This window comes from Anser anser, assembly GCF_964211835.1.
Source record: "Anser anser genome assembly, chromosome: 3".
Classification (NCBI taxonomy): domain Eukaryota; kingdom Metazoa; phylum Chordata; class Aves; order Anseriformes; family Anatidae; genus Anser; species Anser anser.
This window is the reverse complement of record NC_139722.1, coordinates 48,492,700-48,510,602: the sequence shown is the minus strand read 5'-3', so window position 1 is coordinate 48,510,602 and position 17,903 is coordinate 48,492,700. Positions and strand designations below refer to the sequence as shown.

Here is a 17,903-nt window from a genome sequence, read left to right as displayed (position 1 = left end):
GGTCCTTAGGGAGAGTTCTTCATCTGTTCAGCAGAAAAAAAACAAAGGGCTGGCCACTTCAGAACAGTGTTTTTAACAGCATAGTCGGTTACAAATCTTTTCTGAGTTGTTCAGGATACAAGTGAGTATTGATAAGGGCTGAGTCTCCTTCAGCCCTTGAATTATTAGGGGACATCTTGCAGACTTACAGGAGCTTCTTCACACTTGTTAATTACTGCTATGTTACTGAAGAAAGAATGAATTTTGTTCTTCCATTGGTGATTTGGCAGTTTGCAGAAAGATTTTTTTGTGGACATGAAACACATTTCAGAGAATTACTGTTAAATAATCCATATTTTCCATGTTAAATAATCCATATTTTCCAACAGCAATGGAATTTATCAACCAGCTGCAGACTTGCTCAGAAAGAACAGTTTTAAAGCAAAGTGGTTCTGTTAGGGCCTTTGCTAATTTACACAGTTTACAACCACTCTTACACTAAGTAGACTCAAGTGTATCCTGTGCGACTGAGGTTCTACGATGAGAACTTTTTAGAGAACACCTGCTTCAGCTGGAAGAGAATATAATCACTGAACATCTCGCACGATTCTCTGTTACTTTGCACGTAAAGGTTCCCCTAAATAACCTGTAAAGTCAAAGAATACAGGAAGTTCAGCAATGGGCTCTTGCAACAAAGAAGGCTACGTGGTATCCTGAGCAGCATTAGGAGGAGTGTTGCCAGCAGGCTGGGAGAGGTGATCCTTCCCTTCTGCTCTGGTGAGGCCACACGTGGAACAATGGGCTCTCCGGTGTAAGAGAAACATGGAGCTGCTGGAGAGTCCAACAAAGGGCCACTAGGGTGACTGAAGAAATGGAGCATCTCTTTTGCATAGTGAGATGGAGTGAACACAGAAACTATATGAACAAGATGATGCATCTTTAGAAAGTGTTATAGAAATGGAAACTAAGTCTTCTATCCTGAGATGTTAAAATTAAGCAAATCCGTTAAATTTTGTATCACCTGAGTTTGGTAAAAGGTATCTTCTAAGTAGTCATATCCTTTTCTGATTAGTAGAACATGTGAAAGGAGTTGAGCTTTCAAATGGTTTTCATGGTTGTAATAACTGATTTTGTTGCTATTACGTAAAGTTTTTTCTAAAGGATTTGTAAGGAAGCATGCTGCCAATTTAAATAATGTGGAAAAGAGAGGTATTTTAAATGATCCTTTCATCTTTTGGAATGATGAGCAAGTAAAGGACCTCAGCAATGTGTGTGGGGAAAATTAACCTAAATAGTTGCCATATTTCTCTGTAGGTTTGTAATAATGCTAAATTATTGTTAATTGTGTAGGAAGTAAGGATAGAACTGCGGTTGCTTCATGCCGTGCGCTTTGTTCAATGAAAGGCTTCAAGGAAGCTATGAATTGTTGCCCACATATTATTAGGAAAATAGTCCTTAACCTGTTCCTTGACCAAAACCTGTTCAATATTGTTTTCTAGACATAACTGTAATATGCCCTACGACGTAAAATTTTGACTTTATTTCAGGTGTGTTTATGATTCTACTTGTGGCTTTAATTTAACTACAGTCTCAGCTAAGATACTAGTCAATTTTGACATAATTATTAGTTGCAACAATTCCTGTCATAACATTTGCCACATAACAGACCATAACAAATTTAAACTTCCACCAAAGGAACACACTGTATAATTGCTCTTGCTTTTAAAACCATGATCATTAATATTCAAAAACTAAAGGTATTACACAAGTTGTAAATACATTAAGAGTGTTCTTAAGAATAATAAAATTTTCAAAAAGTTTATTGAGATTATTACAGGTTATAATTTTAACTGCAAGTTTATATTTTCTTGATCATTTGAATTATGCAAAGGTAAGAAAATCAATTTAGAGGTAATTTGGATACATGCTTTTAGAGGGGAAGAAATGTTGATCCACTTAGTAAGTTTGTATGTCCTGCATAGTATGTATTCTTTTAATAGTTTATATTATTTTCAAAATTTCACCTAGAGACTTAGGAATAAGAAGTTTTAAAGTTGTATCCAAATATGTCAGAACTGTATCAAAGTGTACATACAAGTATTCGTAGAATTATCTTTAGCTTTAGTCTAGTGATGAGTTTCTGCACTACTAATATCTATGACTGTGTGAATTGTATATACAAAGCGTATCCCAAATGTTTAATTTTTTGATTTTGTTGCATGCATCTTAAAACTTTTAGGGAGTTTAAAGTTCCTGTTCATCACCATAAAAATGTCATGAGGGAAACCAAAGCTTTCTTTTCACCATTTAACTGCTGAAATCCTAATACAAACTTGAGGGGGGGGGGAGGGGGGGGAAGAAATGATGTATTTTTCCTATAGATTGTAATCAGGAATATACTGTAATTTTTACAGCCACTGAAAATATGTAATTTGTTAAAAATGTATTAGGGACGGGACAAGTAATTTGATTTATTCTGTGTGTCAACTTTACAACTAGTCCTGCAACCCCTATCACATCCTGTCAGTGAGTCAGTTTTTCTGGTAATTCTAGATAGATGTATGTTGAGCACGTTTGCACTCCTTCCTTTCATCTTACGGTTTTTAGTTGCATTCTGGACATAGAAAACCATTACTTAGCTCTTGAATTCAAAGAATCTTAATTAGCTGTATTTTGTAATGTGATGTACGTTACACTTGCAACTGTGACGTGACATTGCAGGTTGGCAGTACAAAATCTTGAAATCTAACAAAGCAGATGAGCCTCATTCAAAGCAAAAATAATAAAACCAACGCCATAAATAGGAAGTGTATTAGTTGAAGTTTGCTTTTTGCAGAGACTACTTAAAGAAATACTAGAAATAGTTGTTTGTTTTTTTGGGGGTGTTGTTCCAGTCCTAATAACTTAGAGAGCAAGTGAAGTAGAAAAGTACGCAACAAAACAACAAGGTGTCTGGGAGAAGTCCTGTATAGCTTGGAAGATCTGAATTGTGGGACAGGGGAGGTATGATTGTAGTATAAAGATAAATCATGTTATCATGTTGTGTCATAATACAAGTTCAGAAAAAATGCTGATGAAATTTGAAATGTGACAAATTTCAAGCAGATAAAAACAATAGATCGTTTCCTTTTTCTTTTTTTTTTTTTTTTTCTGTGCATACTTTAGTTTGTTGAGCTGAAAACCAAGGGTCAGCTTGCTGCTTTAGGGGAGAAAGTAAATTTATGGGGTTTGATAGATGATTCAGGAAGAGCAAGTTCTTTGAGGCTGCTTGCAGTGTGTGTACATATGCATGTGCGTATAGGTATTTCTTACTGAGTTTAACTTTAGCCTGTTGTTCTTCATATAATCATTGACTGCTTATGGTAGGACTTGATTTTTTTTTATTTTTCGCTTTTATTTTGGAGGAAAATAGTTGTATCTTTCATTTAGTGTGTTTTACAGGGGCTCTGTGGATGCCTGTTGCAAGCTACCACTTGGATGTTGAGAATGAAGGCTAGCTGAGGCAAATGGAGGAGAGTAGTTACTCATTTGCAACTAAGATTGTGTAAATTCCTCAGCTGGTACAGGAACGGAAGGTTAAATCTTCCTGAAACTCAGTAATCAGTTTGTGGTGTCTATTTATTGTGAGAATGTCTTTAATCCAAACTGTACTAATATGCTTCCAATGCAAATGATACATTCATTTTGTCAAAGAAACTGGCAAAGATAAAATATATGTTCTAGCAACAGCATAACATTAAAGTTGTTTTTAATAAGTAACTAGAAGAGAGGTTTTTAATATGTTGCATTTTGATCCTGGTTGAGCATTGAGTTTCTTTGAAGGTAAGCTTATTTTGTCATCAGAAAGTAGCTCGTAGCATGAAATTCTATGCTCTGGAACGGCAGAGGCAACCGTTAAGCTGAAGTTGTAAATTAGACTTGAGTTTAGGAAAGTTGTTTTCCCATTTCTTGTAAGTGGGACAGGCTTGTAGAAATGTCTTGTTTCAGCACTCTTGTAGGATAAATGTTATCAGCATTTAAATTTCTTCCTTTTTGTGTATCTGTTGCCATCAGAGTAGTGATTTGCAAGCGTACTCTTAAAGGGTTAGTCTGGAGTGTCGCGTAGTCTTGAATGTTTTAAGCAAGTAGAAAACGGTTACTTTGGGGTCTTCTCACAGACAAAGCCAAAAAGAAAGCTACAAACTTGACTCCATGAAAGTCTTTTGGTTTTCACAGTAGAATTGGTTCATCTTAAGCCTTTGGAGGTAAGTGATAGAACAGCTTTGCTTGAAACAATTTGCATGCCTCCAGCTTAAGAGCTTATACAGAATCCCTGGAAGGAACAGAGATAAAAGTCAGTTAAAATGGTTTGTAACAGGATTACACTTACAGTGATTAAAACTTTCTTCCTTTGGAAATCTTTGTAATAACAGTTTGAAAAGTCTCCGTGTGACTGTTTCAGAGATCGATTTGTATCAGAATTTTCATATAAGTTATCTTGCATTTTGCTTCTGGCAGGTAACTTGCTTTGAGTTGCTTTAATAGATATATCTGAGGAAATTTAGTTTTCTGTATAAAAAAATCTGTAAAAATCTGAGTGTAACTCAGATTTTTAAAAGCCAAAGTTGTTGGTTTGGGTGATGAAAAAAAAAAAATGTATTGTTGTTTTGCCTGGAATAGTAATCATTTTTGGCTTTTGATCACTTGACTGTCATACAAGCTGTGAAGTGGCAAGAAACATATCCCTTCCATATTTATTTTTCTCCAAACTTTACAAACTTTTCCAAAAATCTAATGAGGATGTGAGAATCAAACAGGTATTTTTTGGTTTAGATGTCTCTAGTATCAAAGATTTTGTTTTTGTTTTTTTTCTTCTGCTGCTTCTCAGACAGCACCTGGAGTAATTGTAGATTGTTAAGAAAAGACTTCCGTCGTTTGTGTTGAAATTAATAAATGACCATTTATGGAATTCTTTGGGAACTGGACACAGCTTTAATATTATTTTTTAAGTAACAAGCATGGATTATCTTACATAATTTTAAAAAACTAAGTGTTTGCAGCTGCTTACTAGAATATACTGTTTGTACATAGCTATATTATACTATGATGTAGTAGTGAAAATGGACTTCATTGATGTGTTTTGCCATTTAATGAATTTCAAGTTATGCTGCAGCTTGAGTCTCTAGTCTTAATGAAGTATATTTCATAACATATTTTGAAAATAAAGCATTTCAGGGTTATGCTGATTGAAGCACAAAGTGATTGCTTATAAAATAGTTGAAGGAGTAAGAGTATAATCGGTTTTGAAAATAATTTTTGAAGCAATATTATGGAGACTCCAGCTGACACACAAATCTTTTATAATGTGTTTAATTAGAAGCATAAACTAGAAGGTACGTTGGCAAATAGCAGCAACTGTGAATTTGGAAATATTTTCAGGTTAAAAACATGAGTTGGTAATATCAGACCACAGGAGAACAAATCAATTTAATAAGTAATGCAGTGTCTCCTGTGTTTTTAGCTTGAAATTACAAATGAAACTGAAATGAAGAATTTGTAGTTTAACATAACAAGTTTGTGCCTAAGATAATCTTGGCTTCAACACGTTTGCCTAGCTCTTCTTGTAAGCTTTTATTAAGGGAATGATGAAATAAGAATCACACAAGTATCAGTTAAGCAATATTGATATTTTTAGTGACATGTTCCCTTTTACTCTGTTGTGGGAGCAATTAAAATGAGTATCACTAGATTATTATGACTCCCTAGTGTAAGTTTAAGATGCGATGGGGGATGAAACATAAATGATAAAATATTCATAATATTTAATACATTGCATGAACAAGAAATATACAGGAAACAGGGAAAAAAAGACTGCTATAGCTATTGACATGTTATTTATACAGAAATATTTTGCAGCATTTAATTTAACTTATAAGAGCGATTAGATCTGAGTTACACTGGTCATTGCAAAAGCAAATGGTTGGTTTTTAATATTTACTTTTATTTAGGAAGGAGCACGACTAGAGGTAGAAAGCATAGAGTAGCAGCACTGAAAGGTAGGGGTAAGAATTAGAGATCTAGGCACACAAGCAATTTTGCTTATAAAGCATCACTGTTTTCTGCTGTGATCACCAGCTTGTGTGGCCTACAGGCATCCCAGTAATGCAGAATAATAACCAGGAGTTGGGCTAAATCTACTGTGAGATTTGTTTATCATGTAGTCAGTCACCTGCTTGTGTTTTCTGGATGATCATAGTCAACATTTGCCTTGCTGTTCAAATGTTCTTCTCCTTCCTACCTCACTGATGCTGTTTGTTGCAGAGACTGACTTGCTGGCTTGTTTTGGCCACGAAACAATGGCTGTTTATGCATGTAAAAGCTCTCCGTTGTATATCTTTTTAAATTTATTTTATATTACTGTTTATTTCCTGAAGCCTGTCAAATGTTTTTATTGGCCTTATTCCACAGGTATCAGGATACATTAAATGAGTTTGAGTTAGGTAACATCTCTTAATCCGTGACTAGCTTCTGAATGAAAGTCAAAATATGTAGCAGTTGAAGCAACTATAGATAACATTATTAAAATCAGAAAACCTGGGAAAAGAGGCACAGCAAGTTCAGGAGCATCACCTTAGTCTAGGTCCTCAGGACTTGCATTTTTACACACACACAACTATTTCTTTCAGATTCTGACACATACTCTTTCTTACCTGAGCTTAAATGCCATTTCCATTTAATCTTTCAGTCTGATAACACGCCCGGTTAGTTTCCAGAAAGTAATTGTGGTTTTTTTCTGTTTGGTTGGGGTGGTTTTTTGTTTGTTTTAAATTAATACTCCTCATGCCTTTTCCACAACAAAGGGATCAATCATTTTATTCTTAACAGTAGAAAGCAAAAAAAAATCATTCTGAACTAGCACTTCTAGCAAAAAGGAGCCAAAATATAGACCCAGAAATACCAGCAGAAAAAAACGTTTTCAGCACCAGTGAAAGGGCAGTATTTAAGATGGGCCTTTGCAGTATCTTGCATTCAGACAGGCACTGTACGGGATAGCTCTGTGACTACAACAATTTATCATCTTTTAAATTAGCCACTTTTGCACTGTGTATTAAGATTTTTAATTGGAAACATTTCTACAAAACAGAAGACGTGTTAGAAAATTATATCTAAAACGTATTTTTGACTGAAAAATAAAATTTGTTAAAATTAATTTTATTTTCAGGGAGTAGTAAATGTTCCTGTACTTTTCCATTTACATAAAGTAATTTGAATCCCTGTACAAACTCTTATTGCTAATTTGAAAGTTTGGTAGACTTCAAATTGATTTAAACAAAATGATAAACTCTGTCAGATCTTTTTTAGTGGAAAGTGGTTCATTACAAAGCAGTACAGCCTATGAACTTGGCCAATTTCTGAAAATACAGAGTGTGTAAGAAAGTAAAGTTTTATGATTTTAGGCTGCCAACTTATGTGCATGTGGGAATTATAAGGAATTTTTTTATTGTGTGGGTTCAATATGTATGGTAGCTTTTATTTGTTTGAATACAATTAGAGTAGCGGCAGAATATTTAGTCAGAAAAACTGCATCTATTCCTTCAGTTGGAAATAGTGGTAACTCTGTGATTTTTCCAGATTAAAACCCAGCAGTTCACGAGTTATGTTTTTCATTTTAAGATGCATCCTGTATAAAATGTCTGACTAATTAAATTGTGGATTTCATGCAGTGTTTGATGTTCTGTTGATTCTGAAAAGGACCAGGCAAGCTGAATACTCTTTTTGGCAGGAAGATAGTGAAGAAAGTTATAATTGCTAACACAATATGTAACTAAATAGCTTGTCTCTGATCTTGTGGGGTTTTACACTGCCTTAAAGGTCCTCTTAATACTTTACTTCACCTATAACTCCTCAATGCGAGTATTCCCCCAAAAGTAGTTCTAATGTATTCTCACTGTGGTGTAATTTTGGTTTTCACTGCCACTTTTCTATCACTGTTACACTTTAATCTTTCTTTTTTTTAAAAAAAAAAGTCTTCGTTTCTGTAAAGCACAAGATTTGTGGGGCAGTGTAGGTAGTATAGAAGAATTATAGGTTTCGGATGCAGAAGTCCAGCTTCTTAGGAGGTGTGTTAAGAGTTGAATATTTGCTTTCATCAACAGTTGATTTGTTACTAAATTATGGATGTGATCAGTGTAAAATGCATTGCAAATTTTGGGCGAGGTGATTGTCTTAAAATGTTTACATACCTGAGGGCATTTCCCATGTAGATTTATCATTAACAATTACTGATTTACTCACCCTTCGAATGCATCCAGCATCTTTTGAACAGCTCACAGATAAATTGGGGCTGTAAAATACAAAAAGCACTGTATTCTGTTGAAGCTATAAAAATATAAAAATAATAATTGGAAAAAAAAACCAATGGATACTGTAGAAATAACACGCTTTAGACCTGGCATAGATTATGACAGTTACGCAGTGATGTCTCTGTGGGTTAGGTTACAGGCTGTTTTGCATGATTGATTAAGCAAATATTGTACAAAATATAACATTATGTAAGTGCTTACTCATGTTGGCTATGTTGTTGCAGTAAATACTAGAGTAGAAAGCTGTAGTCAGGTTGGGTTTGTATTACTAGCTACTACACTTCAAAAGGGGTGACAGTAAGATTTTTTTCTGAGATTGACTTATGCTGCTGTATGACTAAGGCACTTCGAGAAGTTCTCCTATAAACACCCTAGATTGTAGGATGGGACTTTTCTTTTGACTCTTTGAACGCATAAAGCATCCGCTATATGGGAGGGAAGAAATGTAAGCATGCTGGGGTAGTATTCTTCCTGTAGAATTATATGCGAACCACAGTCTTTGTATAAACAATTAACATGCAGTTACTTTTATCATTTTAACATTGATGGAGACCAGTGATTTTTATTTACATTACCACATCTGCATTGCTCAACACTTAAAATATAAAATTGAATTCATTTTCTATAATGTTTCAATATAACAGCTGAGGGGTATTACTTCGCAGCAGTCAGCAGCTATGTGGGAGATCCTTTAGAAAATACCTTTTGGACTTTTCCCTCTTGCTGTAGTATGGCATTAAATTATTATAACTAGGAAAAGTTCTAATTTATTAAAAAGCAAAACAAACAAAAGAGAAAATGGAATAAACACCTGGGAAATTCGTACCTTAAGCGTCTGCTGATGATAGCCACCTCTGCTTGCCGCCTTCTTCTCGTGCTTATTTCCACTTCTGTTACTTCAGATGGCAAGCACCTGGGAGCTGTGATTAGACTTGTGTGAAAAATTAATTCAGAAACGATAAAAACTCATGTGTGAGGTGAATCCTGCTGGCTGTGTGCCTGCCATCATTTCTCAAATGTTCGGATGGTTAGTGCTGTTTATGTCCATACTCTGCTACCCTGAGGATGGAGAATTGACTCCAGCAGCTAGGCAGCTCCGTCTGATCGGTCTTCATAAGGAAAAGTGGAAAAAAGATTATTTCTCCATTTATGGAGACTGCTGGCAAGAAGCAGCAAGTAGCTGTGTGTCACCCCTGCAATTACTTTGACTTAGTTTATCACTGCTACAAAAAGACTCCTTTCCTTGCTGTTTCAGAGAGGTGAATGACAATTAAGTTGTTATCATTAGTCTGCTATTTCTGGTTTTTCATGTAGATAAGTAACACAGACCATGTTGTAACTTCTATTGAAATCTTTTTTTTAATCTTCACATTTATTAATATGATTACTTTTTCCCCCAAAAGCTCCACCACAAGATAAAATACTTTTTAACGTTAATTTTGTATTTATTTATATTGTTGAATTACCACAGTAGGTCAGGAACAACTTTTGAGGGGTAGGAAATTACATTTGGAGGTGGGCCCTGACTTGCCTTGCTTTTTCCCTTTACGATGGTATGTGATGGAAGTACAGCTTACTGGAGGCCAGTCACCTGTGATGCCAGCAACATCAGCTGCTTTCTAGTATAAATTTGTCAGCAATAATTCTGGTTTTGTTTGAATATGGTGTTTTAAAATCCTATTTTCTAGCTGAGGTGCCAAGTTTGGGAGGAGAGATCAGGTTATCAGGAAATAACTTTTCCTATACTTTTAGTATCAGATCCTTGTGTACACAACTTTAGGGTCAACAGATACTCAGAGAAGAGACTACCCTAACATAACTGCAGTTCTTAATAACTGCATCTGTCAAAACACAACACAAACTTTTAAAATTTATGCTCTGTTTCTTGGGGCTGTAATAGCTTGAATTTTTCAACAAATCTGGAAAAAAATCACCTATTTCGAGCTGTAAAGGTACATGTTTGCCGTTCAAAGTGCTTAATGTATTTCTGAAATAAGACTGTTGGAGAAGGTATTGGATGTTTGTTACAGTATTGATTTGACTTGGGAAAATACTGACACATGCTGATCTCTGAAGTTTGTGTTCACTGCATATTTACTCAAATTAAGAATGTTTAAATGCTTTGCTCAAGCAGATTCTATTCCCATAACAGAAGTGTTTAATAAATAATTTGACACTTTTGCATCTCCAGGACACTGTTTATAAATGATTTTCACGGTTTACTGGAGTGTCGACTTCCTTGAAATTGTTAAAAAAAAAAAAAAAAAAAAAAGCCAGATGTTGCTTCTGCTGCAACCTCCTGTTCTGTCCTACATTATGCCTGTCTCAGATAATGATACTAGATATTTGCATGGTCTTTAAATTGTTGGTTTTGCTAATTTTGTTATTAAAACAGGCAACAACAGAGAGACCTTTTATACAGAAGCTGTTTCGACCAATTGCTTCAGGAGGACAATTGCATACTTTGGGAGATCTGCTAAAAGATGTGTGTCCTAGTGCTATCACCCCTGAAGGTACTGTAGAAACAACTTTTGTCCAATCATATATCTATATATATTTATTATTTATATATTATATATATAAATACGTAATATATATAAAATAAAAATAAATGTTATATATTATTTTGAAATATTTTTGGGGGAAGCAGAACTCTGTTTCAGTACCAGAGTTTCAGATTTCACTCCTTCTTGGCCCATTATAGTGCCAATTATATATCACCTGCAGTGAGGATAAAATTGAGTACTTAGGCACTCGTGAAAAATTAATCTGAGGAAATTTTACTTTAAAACGCATGTGTGCCATTGCCATCGTGCTATTCTTAATAAAAACATCCATATTTTGTCTTCTGTGATTTTAACAAATATTTTTAAAGCAAAGTCAACAGTTTTATTTTAAGTTTTGTTTGATTTTATATTGCATAAACTTTTCATAAGGCTAACTCTAAAATGAGTTTAAATGGAAGATATTTTCAAAACTTTTTTCCCGTTGAACTCTGACCTTTAAAAATTTACTAGAAAAGAGATTTATGTATGGTTACTGAGAAGTACTGTGTGCCAAGAAACAAATCATTTCATCATAGCATCATATCATTTCATAGAATAGCATTTGTTGATCGGCACTTATTCAGATAAATATTGCTATGAGGGTTTTATATTAGCCTCAAAGATTACAGCTATTGGAACACAGATTCATGTTTTTAGGTGGGATAAATTTGGAAGCAATGTACTCTGTAAACTGACATCTAAATTGTTTCATATGAAATATTTTCCATCTTGTTCTTGCTGTTGTGTCTTACCAGTCCCTATAAATGGGTGAATTTTCAGTCAGTAAATCACAATTAATTTTGAGAAATATGTGGTACTATAGAGAAGATTGTGGCACAGAATTTACTGCTGTAGTATCAGCACCTTTTCACAATGGAGCACTAAATTTGAAATCACTGTAAAAATCTGTGAAATCCTGTACGCAAGCATATTTCAAGGTCAAATAGTTGTCATGGATTTCTTTAAGAAATCTGGTGACCTCAGAAATCTATTAGAACATCGAAGTATTTTTAACTCCTGTTTAATACTTGTTAACATGTGGAAACAATTTCCAAAAATAACAAAAGGTAAGAAAAACGTAGAATGTTGCTAGCCATGTGTCCCTTTTTTCTGAAACAACAATTTTAGAGCATAATTTTAGGTAATACTTTCAACTAACCGTCCAAATGATAAAGCAAGATACAAGTAGATACTTGAATGTTGGCACAAGCAAGTTTAACCATCTTTAAGTACTCAAGTTTCAGGATCCTACAAACCCTAGTGAAAACATACAAGGTGAATTTAAATATATGGGTAAGAGACAATGCGTGTTGATTTGGAAGACAGTCAAGAACACAAATTAAATGAAAGAAACTCAATAAGCATGTGTACGGAAATTATTCCAGGTTATAGTGAATTGTTATTTTTATGTGGATTTGCTAAACCTGCAGGTGGGGAGTGTATAATTTACAGCATAGAAACGGCATCACTGAGTGCTAATTGCTGACCTCATTCAAAGAATAAGTGTAATGTGATTTTATAAGAGTACCAGTTACATGTTACACGCTTCCCATTTGTAGGCCTTTTTTGGAGAAGTTGACAAATGTGCCGACCTTCAATGTCAGGATAGAAATTTGCTATGTTTCATTTTTGTTACAGGATAAAATAAAAAAGTGTACTATTTACTCAGCGAGAGCAAAAACTGATGATTACTTGGTAGAAAAGGAACTAAAATAGGTACTATTCCTACACTTAAGAGGGAGGATTTGAAATTGGTATTGGAATGTACCTGTTTCTGTATAAATCTGCTTAGTTTTGCCTTACTTTGATCCTTAAGATTCTACTGTGCAACGTGCAAACTGAAGGGTTTAGTAACTTTTGATTCTTCACACAGGTGTGAGCTATCTGGGATTCAACAGAGCTTTTCCTGCGGCACAGCCTTGTGTTGTTGCATTTGATTGTTCCTCTTACACTCCGAGTGTTCCTGTCTAGGAGGTAGCAGAAGGAAAGTTGTCTGAGCTAAATGCAGAAAGTAACGTGAATACTTTAGATACAGAGGTAGACTGATACAAAGAGCCTGTGGAGGGAGAGGCAGACTGACTAAACAAGTAGTCTGGGAGAAAATGACAGATCTGGGAGTCATTAACTGTGGTGGGGAGAGCAGCTATAAACAATGTGGTAGGATGAAAGAGATTGGGGCAAAAGCCAGAACATGACATAACTGTGAACACCTGGACAGAGTAAGTGGGTTATGAGATAATAAAAGGATGAGGGAGAAAAAGAAGCACATTTCAAGTGGATTGTGTACTGAGATTGAATAAGGCATCTGTGAAAGAATGGGGCTGGAGGCCTTGCTGGTGACGTGATTCAGGTGGCCTAGAGACCTGTTTGGAGAACCAAGTTGAAATGAAGTTGAGAAGAGTGTCCCATGCTGGCTGGACGAGAAGATAAGGGTGCATAGGCAGTCAGATGTTGAACTATGGAACTGTGGCAAAATTGAAGAATGACAGAGAAAGGATCAGTTATGGAAAATTACCTGAAAAGTTGGATGCCTGTGACAACATAGTGATGGTGCATGTGATTCTTACTGCTGAGGAACATGCACAGGGAAGGTCAGTGCGCAAAAGAGGTGTGAAGAGCAGCACCGGTTTACGCTTGACTGCTTCAGTCCATCATACACTGCTCACTGGAGATTCAACTTAGCCAGTAAGTGAGGGAGAGGACCTAAGAGATAATCAGCAATCTGCTTACTTTAGCCCACTGAGAGAAGGTAGCTGATGAGGTCAGAAAGAAGGGAAAGAACAGAAAAGGCCGATTCATCTGGCTGATCTTTTCTGTCTAGTCAGCAGATTCCTTTTCCTACATGCACCTTGGTTCAGTCTGATCTGGCTCCTCTGACTTACGATAATCATCTCTACAACTTCCTTCAACTTTTACTGCGTTCCAGTAATACACGGTCTCCAATGACTCTCCCAATATGCCATTCATCCTCATTGATGTAAGTCTTTATGTATTCCTTTAAGGCTTTTTTAGCCTTGGCCTTACTCTTGCATCTTGCTGTTCTCTTACACCCTTTAGACTTAGCTCTGCACAGTTCTTTTAGTACATCCCATTCAGTCTGCTCATCTTAAAATTCATTCTGCTAAAAATATTCATAGTGCTTGCCTTCATGCAGTATCTTATCAGTTTCTAGGGATTCTCTCCTAATATGCCAGTCACCATTAGTGTCTTTCCATTCTCAGAGTATATGATCAAAGAGCTTTGATTATTCTTGTGGCTTAATCTACTCATCTCATTCACTATTCTTATGTGACATGTACCATATTAAATGGTCATGCTGTACCACAGCACTGAGCTGTTAAATAGAAAGAAAAAAGCACTCAAACCACTAACTCACCAGACTGCATAGTGTCACTTTTGCATTTTACCTGTAGAAATGTTAGTGCCCATAACATGGATGAAATTCTCCCGTTTCCAGCAGGTGGAATCGACTCCTGAGGCTGCTAAACCTCAGCATGTCTGTGCTGCTGCAGTCTCCATAAAACCCACTCAGTCAACTCATTTTCCCTCTGATACAGATACAGTGAGAGATTAACAGGCTACCTCTGTCGGTACATGCCCCATCAGCTCAAAATGCAGAGGAGATTGTAGGGCTGAGTGGCTTCTGACCACTTCATGGATATATGAGAATTTATTTTGCAAGCATTTTTGGAAACCGTGGGTGCTATGCATAAATGTTTTCCTTCAAATGTAGTTATATTCATTTGAAGTTGAATCCTTGAAATTTAGGAGTTGTCAAAATTGTGGACTGCCTGTCCAATCTTAATTTCTGCATACGTGCCCATTGATCATTATACAATTTGTAATTATTCTCTGTCACCTCTCACCTTTTTTTGTGAGAATTTTGTCTTCCTGAACAGGCTAGGCACATCTTATTGTCCAGGTTGTGTAGTGAAAAATAATTTTTCTGATTGTTGCAATGATGGATGGGGAATTCACAGATTCACAGATTCACAGATTTCTCTAGGTTGGAAGAGACCTCAAGATCATCGAGTCCAACCTCCGACCTAACACTAAGTACTCCACTAAACCATATCCCTAAGCTCTACATCTAAACGTCTTTTAAAGACCTCCAGGGATGGTGACTCCACCACCTCCCTGGGCAGCCCGTTCCAATGCTTAATAACCCTTTCGGTAAAGAAGTACTTCCTAACATCCAACCTAAAACTCCCCTGTCGCAACTTTAGCCCATTCCCCCTCGTCCTGTCACCAGGCACGTGGGAGAATAGACCAACCCCCACCTCTCTACAGCCTCCTTTCAGGTAACTGTAGAGAGCGATGAGGTCGCCCCTGAGCCTCCTCTTCTCCAGGCTGAACAAGCCCAGCTCCCTCAGCCGCTCCTCGTAAGACTCGTAAGAATTAATGTACTTCAAGAAGCATTATGATTAAGGCAGCTGAATACTGCCCTTGGGAGCTGGATTCAGTTCTCCCCTAATGAATTCATTCTTATGTGATGCTAGGCAAGCTGAGTTATGAAACCACCCATTTTACAGATGGGAGCACCAGAAAAATAGTGAATAACTTGAGTGCTCTACTGAACAGCTTGATCACTTGTACTTGGAATCAGTGAGAGCTCTGGGACTTTGACTGTACAAATGCCAGGCAATCTCTGCAGTCAAGTTTTAGGCTTCTCCTTACTTTTCTGCTCTTCCTCCAAAAAATGTATACTTCTGTCTGTAATGTCATTTTTACTTTAATATGTGATCTATAAAAAGATAATGCTATCTCTTGCCACAGGAAAATCTTGATGAAACAGTTTCTGAAAGAAAAATAGCCTGTGTTCACGATTGTTTAAATTTCACTAGTTAAACGTTGTCCTTCTTGGACTTTTTTTGATATTTTCTAATTATTGATCTTGTAAACATGTTTTGTCTTAATTTATAATTTAAATTTATTCCAGTTGAGGCATTACAGTAATGTGATAAAATAACATAACTGTCAAGTGTATGTTAAAAAACGATGGCAAACTTTTTTCCACATCTGTATCTTCAGAATTTACTCAGTATTATCAAAGTTCAGAATCTACCTGATTCTTGTGAACAAAGAAAATATAGTAATATCTAATAAATGATATTTTTGAAGACAGTAGGTATTGGTGGAGCAATTTTTCAATCTTTCTCACTCTTATTTTCAAAAAGTATTGGATAATTTTTGATACTTTTTTTAACCCCCCTTCTTTAGTAAATCAGTACATCAGTGACAGTAGCTGCATCTTCTTGTCACTGCAACACAGTCTCTGTGAGCTTTTTTCTTTCTTTCCATTTTCCTCCATCTGTTGTACTTTTTTTCTCCCTTTTTCCTCTATGGTTTTGTCTTTTCCAATGACTTTTCATTCAACTGGAAGCTTCATGGTAATTGTGGTGATGGCCTGTCTATGGTGACATCCGTAACTGAGCTTTGTGCCGTGGGAACACAGAGAATATATGATTTTCAGACTCAGCATTTGTAGCCATATATGTGAGCTGTTCCTGCTGCCAGATACTTAAGGACCACCACAAGAAGAGGAAAGGAATGGTTTCAAGAACCACCCATGGTGTCTATATGTCTTTGCTTTAGGAAACATGGATGTAATTAAGTCTCTCTTTCAACTGTGCTGAGAAAAAATATTTCAATGAAAATAACGTATTTATTTGTATGTGGATTTAATATACACATTGATTATCAACTGTTGAAAACATTATGTTTAGAACGCTGTCAGGAGTAAAACAGGTTGCATGGTGACATTAAAACACTTATAGTTAAAATGTTACTTGGAAAATACCGTGTCGGTATTGCTTTGGACTGTTACAGGCTGTGGGTAATTGTTTAAATACTGCATTTTATTTAAATTAGCTTACGAAACTATTTATTCAAGGCTTTTATTGTATGTTGAAGTTGTCTAAAAAATAAAAACTTGAGCAGTTATTATCCCCAACCCATACTTCCCTGTCTCTCCTCAAGCTGGTTCTTTATTCAATTATGTGTATATTATCCCACCTAATTAATGCTGTATGGTGCACACCTCTGGGTTGCTAAATAGCTTAATCTCTGTCATGGAGAGCACAGCAGTTTGTAACCCATTTGTCAAAACACTATCAAACAATTTACACATTACTAGTAATGATGAGAAAGTGGGAAGAAAAGCAGTACTTCAAATTAGAACAAGCACCAAGAAGCCAGTGCATTTCTTAAAACTTTTTAAAATGACCTTAAGTTGACTGTAGTTACCTGCAGTTTCTGTGAATATAATGAGGTTAGATATGCACATTTTTGAGGTCAATGACAAAATCCTATTCATTTTATCTCTGTCTCGTGGAGGACAGGTAAAATAGCTTGACCCTGCTGGTTTTTTTCTTTTTCTCATCTGAGCATACTGTTTCAAGTATAGATAGATTTGTTTCAATTCTCAACTTGAGACGCCAAAACTTATTTACATTTTCAAGCAGATTAATTATCTTTCCCCAGCCTTCAGTCATCCTTAATTTTTTTCTGGAGGTATAAAGAAGGATTGAAGTCCTTGTTGTCCTTGATTGAAGTCCTGGAGGTTGAAGTCACTTACTTCAGCCCGGATCTTGAGGCAAATATAATGCAATTTATTACACTGAAGATGACATGTTTTACATCAGCTGACTAATTTTCATAGAAGCTGTATAGGTAAGTTGAATAAGACAAAATTATATCGTGAGCAAGTAAGTCATATGGTATCCTAAAGATGAACAGTGTCCTAACAATATGGTGTGAAAACTTAAAATCTGGCAATTTAACGAGTATGAATATTTTCCACTCTGTTCAAAATAGAAAAATAAGTTTTTTCCTATGGCTTATGCTCATTTGTGAAAGCTGTCCAATTATTTCATAGCAGGCTGCATTCCACAGAGCTCTGCAGCTGAGAAGAGAACACTGAATAGCTAGGAAGCAGGGTGGGTGATGTTAGGAGACTGCTTTGAAGAATACCTCTTTCCTCTAGAAAAAGAACTACTACCTTTACTGGTAGCGAACGTCTTTAAAAATAATACAA

General features: G+C 35.8%; 1 protein-coding gene across 5 annotated transcripts in view; it reads left to right on the top strand.

The window, feature by feature from the left end:
• Positions 1–17,903, top strand: part of ATG5 (autophagy related 5) — a 78,809-nt gene that overhangs the window by 40,819 nt on the left and 20,087 nt on the right. For 4 of the 5 annotated variants that reach the window (XR_014582013.1, XM_083830159.1, XM_083830161.1 and 1 more), the window contains one exon: positions 10,717–10,834. Coding sequence is in view for 4 of the 5 variants with exons in the window: in XM_083830159.1 (XP_083686285.1) it covers positions 10,717–10,834 (118 nt within the window). In the remaining variant the exon portion in view is untranslated. Of the gene's footprint in view, positions 1–10,716; positions 10,835–12,740; positions 12,988–17,903 lie in introns of those variants that run through there. The other variant, XM_083830160.1, reaches the window with a different exon arrangement.